The sequence below is a fragment of the Coloeus monedula genome (assembly GCF_965178545.1).
Source record: "Coloeus monedula genome assembly, chromosome: Z".
NCBI lineage: Eukaryota > Metazoa > Chordata > Aves > Passeriformes > Corvidae > Coloeus > Coloeus monedula.
Genome location: NC_138822.1, coordinates 75,522,873 through 75,530,515, shown reverse-complemented (window position 1 = coordinate 75,530,515; position 7,643 = coordinate 75,522,873). Strand labels below are relative to the sequence as shown.

General features: G+C 57.4%; 1 protein-coding gene across 1 annotated transcript; it reads right to left on the bottom strand.

Annotated features, from left to right (window-relative positions):
- Positions 1-1,185: 1,185 nt before the first annotated feature.
- LOC309585179 (uncharacterized protein) lies at positions 1,186-7,403 on the bottom strand (the record flags this gene model as incomplete). The annotated part of the gene is made up of 10 exons (XM_082301711.1): positions 7,296-7,403; positions 5,577-5,819; positions 4,552-4,842; positions 4,073-4,170; positions 2,568-2,760; positions 2,322-2,433; positions 1,962-2,196; positions 1,688-1,727; positions 1,308-1,413; positions 1,186-1,228 (listed from the first exon to the last, which is right to left on the bottom strand). Exons 2-10 carry the CDS (start codon positions 5,815-5,817, stop codon positions 1,186-1,188), a joined length of 1,359 nt encoding a protein of 452 aa, XP_082157837.1. The 5' UTR covers positions 5,818-5,819; positions 7,296-7,403.
- Between the last annotated feature and the right edge of the window lie 240 nt (positions 7,404-7,643).

Genomic DNA, 7,643 nt, shown 5'->3' with positions numbered 1-7,643 from the left:
CAGCTCAGGAGCTCAGAAAGGCTGTCAGGCACCACTAGGGCAATACGGGGTCATAGCAGCCCTGCTTGTGGCCCCTCTCAACAAGGCACAGCAAGGCAACGTGACCCCGCAGGGTCAATGAGGGGACCAGGCAGCAGCTGAGTGGGACAGGCAGCCCCTCCAAACCATAAGCCTTTATTTGTTGTGCAGACAAAACAGGCAGAGTCACAAAGCAGTCCAGCCAGGCCTTGGCTGAATATCAGCAGAGAGGGCAGAAGGGTTGGAAACCCAGAGCACAGCAGGAGAATGCCATCATCCTGAGCCTGTGTGGGTCTGGGATTGGGAAATCTGGCATACAAGTCCTGCTTCCAGGAAAGCAAAAATAGAAGCAAAGCTTGAAAAAAAGGACTACAGAAGGCCAAATTCAAAGGCCTTACAAAAGCAGTAAGCAAAAGCTGGGAGGTGAAGGGGCTGAGGATTGAAAATATTCAACCCTTCTTGACCTCCTGTTTTTCTCTTGCCCTGCTGAATTGGATAAATTGCATGGGACCCCCATGCTGGTAGTCACAGAAGAGCCAGGGGACATGGCAGCCATCAGCACTGGGCTGGGTTATCCTTCCCATTTTCTCCATTTTCTCACTGCTCTGGATGTCCCCACGGTCCTGGCTGGGGCTGAAGTGACTGACCTCCAGCCTAGCCTCCTTTACCTATGGTGAAAAAGGGCACCCAGTGTCAGAGACAGGCTGGAGCCCAGGGCAGTGCCTGCCACAGCCCAACACTTTCATCTCAGCTGTGCCCAGCCACAGGACCCCAGAGGTGCTTGTCAGTGCCGAGGCGAGAGCAGCAGCACCTCAGCCTGACCCTCCTGAGACCCGTCCCTGCAGATCCCTGGTAGGGATGGCGCACACATGGGTCCCTCAAAGACCTGAGCCTTTGGGATGCCTGTCTTTGCTCACCCCTGCCCCTGCTCCAGGCTGGGAGCACTGCCTGGAACCAGACTCTGCTGCCATGTGGGGCTCAGTGGGCAGAGCCATCCTGACCATCCCCAGCCAAGGCAAATGGGTAGATGTGTCAGTGCAGTGTATGAGCTGCTGCTTCTCCTGGGGCTCAAGTCGCCCTAGGAGATTGCTGCCTCATCCCAGCTGTCCCACAGCCCTATAGTCCCCTCCGTGATGGTTGTCTGCAGAATTGCGTTTTCCTACCTTTTTAGTTATCCTCCTTAGTTTTGTTGGGCAAATACTTCTTTTTCCTGGAAAGGCAAAGGGGAGTTCTGGGTAAGAGACTGGCATTGTGTATGTCCCTGCTGAACCTGTCCAATTCCTACTCACCTGGAGATCACAAGCCACAGGATGACTGCAGCCACGAGGAGGACTGCCAAAAGCACAACCAGTCCAATCACAATCCCATGCCACGAGCCTGCTGTCTGCTCTGCAACTAACACACAGCTAGGGGTGAGTGCCACAGCCTGGCCTCCTGCTGGCAATGGCCCCAAGAATGGCAAAGGGTATGTGCAAGTGTGTAGGCCTGTGTCCTGGCTGAGGCTTCTTCTGGGAGGGAGGATCACCCCATGTGTGGGAATCTTGCTCTGTTCCACGTGAGACCCAGAAGCTCCTGCCCTGTGCCAGCTCATTTCCAGGGAAGCTGCCAGGCTGGCAAAAGGGAACACGCAGGAGAGAGGCTTGGGCACCACGAGCAAGGAGACACTTACCAACAGAGAAGCTGTAGCAGACACAGGTGAACTTCTCTGCCTGTTGGAGGAGACAGGAGGGAGAGCTCAGCCCACTCGTGCAGCACTAGCCTACCTGGCAGCACAGGTCCCCACGCAGGGCCACCGAGTGAGCCGGCTGTGGCCCAGGAGCCCAGGGACACCATCCTGCCCAGGCACGGGAGAGGAGTGTGCCCTCACAGCCAGCCCAGATGCAGCGAGGGGCCCAGCCCCGGCCGGCAGCATCCCCAGGGAGCAGGAGCCCCGCGATGGGTACCTGCGGCGAGAGGCGGACGAGGCGCAGGAGGGCCGTGTAGTCGCAGCCCGGGCGGAGGGCAGCGTTGTGGTGGCCCTGCCCGCGGCTGCCGTCGCCCAGCACGAAGTCCGTGGGGGCGGTGAGGTTGAGAAGAGCGGCCAGGTAGACGCTGCCATTGAAGAGCTGTGGCTGCCCCGCGCAGATGCTCTCCGTCACCGAGCCGTCGTGCGTCGTGGCCACGATCAGCTGGTGCTCCCTGCAGGGCCCAAAGTCGGTGGGACGGGGGGGACAGCGGGGACAGCGGAAAGGAGGCGTCTGCAGGCCAGCGCTGGCGTGGGGAGAGCCATGCCGGGGCTGCAGAGCTGCGGGGGCTGCGCTCACCTGGCTGCCTCAGAGGGACGGGCGATGGGGCGCAGGGGGAGCACGGCCGTCCCTTGGGATGGGGCGATGTCGCGGACGCTGCGGCAGCTGATGCCCTGGGGGTGCGGGGTGTCTGGAGGGGAACACCCGCCGAATGAGCACGGGCAGGGCTGTGCGAGGAGCAGGGCCAGCCTCGGGCAACGCAGCTCTGCCGAGCGCAGCTCCTCCGTGCCCAGGCTCCTGGGACAGCGACACAGCAAAGCTTACCCGAGCTGCCGGGGGGAAACTCCCTCGCCAGCGCAGCCCCGGCTCCAGCAGCCGTCAGTCCCCGGATCGTCACCGCGTAGCTGCGGCCAGGGCTGTGCTCCGGCAGCCGGTGCTCGGTGACGGAGCCATTGAGCCGCAGCCGCTCCATCTCCAGCACGCCGCTGTCCCCGGCGTTCCTGGCCGTGATGCTCAGCTGCGGACAGGAGACACAGCTGGAATGCAGCAGCTCCCAGCTGCCCGCTGGGAAGGTGCCTGCAGCTGGCAACGGCCCTGCCAGCCTGCCCTTCCCTGTGCCTGGCCCGGTGGGGAAGGCTCCGGAGAGGAACGGGCAGGAGCCTCAGCCCCATGCGGGGATCTCAGAGCAGAGAAGAGGAGAGGAGGAATTTGGAGCCAACACTCGGGATGTGCGAGCAGCAGCCTCTGTGAGCACAGGGCTGAGCCCCTGTGAAGGGAAGAGGGATGCTGTTCGTTTGAAGGGCTGTAGTACATGTTCTGAGCCCGAGGACAGGTCATCCCGGATGCATTGCAACATGAGAGGCACTGTGGTGACATCCTCCGCAGGAGGAATCTCTTTTCTCTTGTGTAAGGTTGGACTCTGAGGGCTTTCTCTAAGAGAAAAGGAGAAGGACTAAAGTTTCCATAAGTAATACAGATGAAAGATCCCCATTTGCCCATGCATCATCTGAATATGTCATGAGATCCCTGGCCATTCTCACTTGATGCCTTTACAGAAATATATTCTGGGCTTATGCAAAAGAGAAGACAACTGCAAGTGGACAGAAAGGATTATTTTAACCAACACTGGTGTCTGAGAGCAGGTGAGCTGAACAGGCTCACAAAGTGTTGTCAAGAGCTTGTCTGACAGTTTCTACATGAAAGAGCTAAGAAACAGCATGCAACGTCCCTGTCACACAGTGGAGACCTCTGTCCTCTGTCAGAGAGGGCCTAGAGCACTCTGAGAACGATCTCACCAGCACACACATCCCTCCCACTGCTAGAGAGCAGAGCTGTGCTGCGGAACGTGTCCCAAATCCAGAGACAGAGGAGATGCTTCTAGCTATGCATTGAGGAAAACTCCACAGAACAGTGCAGCTCTCTGGAGGAGAGACTTTCAGGAGGGACTTTCAGAGAATTACTCAAACCACAGATTTTTCTGTGGCAGGAACCAGAAACAAGTATGCAAGAGACACAGGAAACTCGGGGATGCCACCCCAGAAGACACATCGCCAAGTCTTGCAGACCAATCTTCAGATGTTTGCCAAGCCCAAAGCAGAGCAGAACCAGGAATTAAGCCTAGAGGACCTGAAGAACTCACCACCTCTCTGGGCATCTCCACAGCATGACACATGTCAAGAATGAAATAGAAAATGTTTGTGCTCATCAAAGCCAGATATTCACAGGCTGGGAACTGTGGCTCATCCCAGCTGTCCCGTTCCCACACTTCCCAGTCTGCCTGCACACAGCTCCAGGCCCGGAGCTGAAGGTCTGCCCTGGTCCCTTGGTACCTGGTATCCGATGATCTCTCCTTTGCAGGAGGGCAGCGCCTTCCACCTGAGAGAGCCCCTGTCGGGATCCAGCCACAGCTCCTCCGGTTTGTCCGGCACTGGAAGCACAGACAGTGGGGTCACACACAGGGCCATGAGCTGAGGCCAGAGGAAGGTGCAGGCAGCTCCTGGCCATGGGACAGGCTGCAAAGGGACTCCCAGGAAGGGTTTGTTCCCTGCAAAGGCTGCACGTGCTGCAGCAGGGGGGAAGCACAACAGTGGGGTGTGGCATGGGACAATGAGAATGGGACGTGCCCTGCTCAGGGCTCTTCTCACAGCCCCTTCCCCAGAGCTGCCCAGGATCCGAGCAGCCCTGATCCCGGGCATATCACTGCAGGGAGCAGAGATGCTCTGCATGAGCTGACAGGTGAGGAGAACATCTATCCACCTGTGACACAGCTCTGGACTGTTCTTCGTCTCTGATATTTCTGTTCACATACCTGTTTCCTCTGTCATGAACAACCATGAGAAAAGGGTTTCATTGGGGGGCAGGCTGATGGTGACACTATACTCAGTGAAGGGCTGCAAAGGAGAGCAGGTGAATGTTCCTGCCTGGCCATGTAACATCTGCTCTCCATTCACCTCCTCAGCCTCACAGGGAGGAGAGGAAGGCGCTGCCAGCCGGCACATGGCCCTCATGCCCTGGCAGGCATCAGGGAACCTGCAGGTCCAGTTCAGTTTGATGCTGGTGCTGGAAATCCCAAAGGTCCCGGGGACAACCTGGAGGACTTCTGTGAAGGAAAGATTGCCAGAAGGTCACTCTCTTCCCTTCCACTCCCAGCCATGCAAGGATGCTGCAGTCAGACAACCTTGCTCATCACACAGCCCGGTGGGAGGGAAAGGGAGAGACTGAAGGTGGTCACTGCAGCTCTCTCAAAGGGGAGCAGGAGGAGTTGGACAGGAATGAATGTGGGTGAGTGAGGGGACTACTGCTGCTCAAGCAATTTTCCCCATCGATTCAAAACTGAGGTGTCTGTGTGTCCCAGAATCTCTACAGTCCAGCAGGTACAGCTCTGCTCTCCCTTGGAGGGAACATGAATGCCCTAAGCTGTGAGAAGAGGGTGCCAAGCCTGCACCCACCATTCCACAGAGCCTGGAGGGGGCCCAGCCCACATGGAGCAAGCTGTGGTGCTCACAGCTGCACTGTCTGCGAGGACACAGGCAGCAAAGCCCTCTGATGCTGCTCAAACTGTGATGCTGTGTGCTGGCCACAAACCCCACCACACATCCCTCCCCCATGCTCTTCTCCTTTGTGCACATCAATTTGCCAGAAGCCCACAGGGAGACCCTTATCACTGACAACCTCAGTGGTGATCCACAGGCTGGACTTGACACTGCCTTCAGCAGCACTTGCCATTTCCCCAGGCAGCACGGAGCCACAAATCTCCTGTGCCCCCCAGCCCGCTTTCCCTGTTCAGGGAGGGCAGAGCAAGGCAGCCAAGAGGGCTCCCAATCCATTCCTTACCGATGCACTCCACGCTGGACCGAATGCGGGCCCAGGCACCTTTGGAGTCTCTTCCATTCCAGATTTCTCTGGACACAGGTTTCCCACGAGTGAAAGACTGGACTTCACTTGAACATTTGACATGGGTGAAGGATGGCTGGAAACCTTCAGGACAGCTCAGCATCACTTCTTCATTCTTCTTGTAATTCTTCTGGTCTGGTGCCAGCTGGAGTCTGGAGTCCCACAGGGGCCTTTGGCACATTTCTGGCAGAGGTGAAAGTGGGTGTTATTTGGGCTGGAGGTGATGAGATGGGGTATGGGTGGGTGGTGGGAGACAAATCCCCAGCAACTCCTCCAGCCAACGAAGGGGGAGGGAAGGTGACACATCCATCTGCTGGGATGTGACCTGCAGGCAAGAGTTGTTGGGAAGGGGCTTTCTTTGTGCATGGAAATTGTGAAGGATCACTCATCTGTGAGCCTTCCCCATTCACCCTTGTGTCCAGGGCACCATATTCCCTTCTCCAGAGCCCACAGCAGGGAGATTCCCAGGACAATCACCCCTGCACCAGGAGACGCCCTCCAACCTCTCATTCAGGCCTGTCACCCAGCCCAGCTCAGCTGGCACTTGCTGGCCCATGGCACCACCACTCCTGCTGGGATGCATGTCCCTTCAGCCATGGCTCATCCCTCCCACAGGGATCAGCCAGGCCCCTGTGACACTTCTGGGCTCCCTGTTCTCACTCACTCAGTCCCTTGGCCGCTCTCCTCCTGCCCCACACCGCTGGGTAGTGGGACAGGGGGTGAGGCAGTGCCTTCTCCATTCACATCTCCTGCTTTACCAATGCCCCTGTCCCTTTCTCCTGACACAACCCTTCCTTCTCACCAAATTCACCATCCTCCAGGCTGAGTAGGCAAAGCTGGTCTCAGCAGTTTGTCCAGTGCTGCAGGGGGAGGCTTTGTGGCAGTGATTGTTCCAGACAAGAACACTGGCTCCTGGAAGGAGCTCTTGCCTGTTCAAGCTTCTGCAAGAAGCTTTGTGAGGCCTGAAAGGGCTTAAAATACAATCTTCCTTCTCCCAAAGGGGCAGGCAAGGGATCTCACAAGGTTCGGATCAACCTCTGAACAGCCACAAAGGGAAATGCTGGTGACAAGCCACTTCTGCTCAGGCTTTGCTCTCAAACAGCCCCGATGGCAGAGGACCAGAGATGCCCAGCTGAGCACCACAACCTGCAGCATTGTCCCCTGGCACACCACCATGACCCACCTCATGCTCAGGTACCCAGCCACTGATCCTGCCCCAGCCCATCTGCCTGGCAAAGCAGCAGCAAATTCCCTCTTGCACTGCTCTCAGCAGGCACAATGTCCCTCAGGCACACCTGGGGATAGGATGTGTACGGAAAGTGACACCTCTTCTCCCTGAAGACCCTTCCCCTGATTCACAGTGTGTGAACTGATGCCCAACTCATGCCCATTGTCTCCAGGGAATGATGGGCAAACTGGTTTTCTGAAGGGTGTGACCCATCACCGCACATGCAGCCCAGTCCCGTCTGTCCCAGAGAGCCCCAGTGTACACTGCATTGTAGCTCCTGTCCCTGGGGCCGAGGCAGTGGGTGTCCCAGCCAACACAGCCCTCAGGAGTCCATCTGGGCTCCAGCCCAGGGCTGCAGGCAGTGAAGATGAATATTCAGCTTACAGGAGGAAAGGCAGCAAAGTCTTCCAAGAGGAAGAACCACTTCTTACCTGTTCCCTGAGGCACTACCTGGATGTTGAAAAGTTCTTCCTGGCCATGTGCTGACAGCAGAGATGCAAGGGCCAGGAGAAACCTCAAAGCCAGTGACTGCAGGGCCATTCTAGTGTGAAGTCCCCAGGCAGGACTGAAATCTCAGCCCCACTCGCTGCCTCTGAGCCCAGGCATCCGTATCTGACTGCAAGGCTTGCAACCACAGGAAGGAAACAGACGCATCTCCTCATGAGTTACAGGAGACTTCCTCTTTGGCCAGGGAGCCTCCCATCACTGTCAGCACTTCTGCCTTTTGATATCTTTTTGCCCCAGGAGCATCCAGGCTCTGGGACTCAACAGAAGGAACC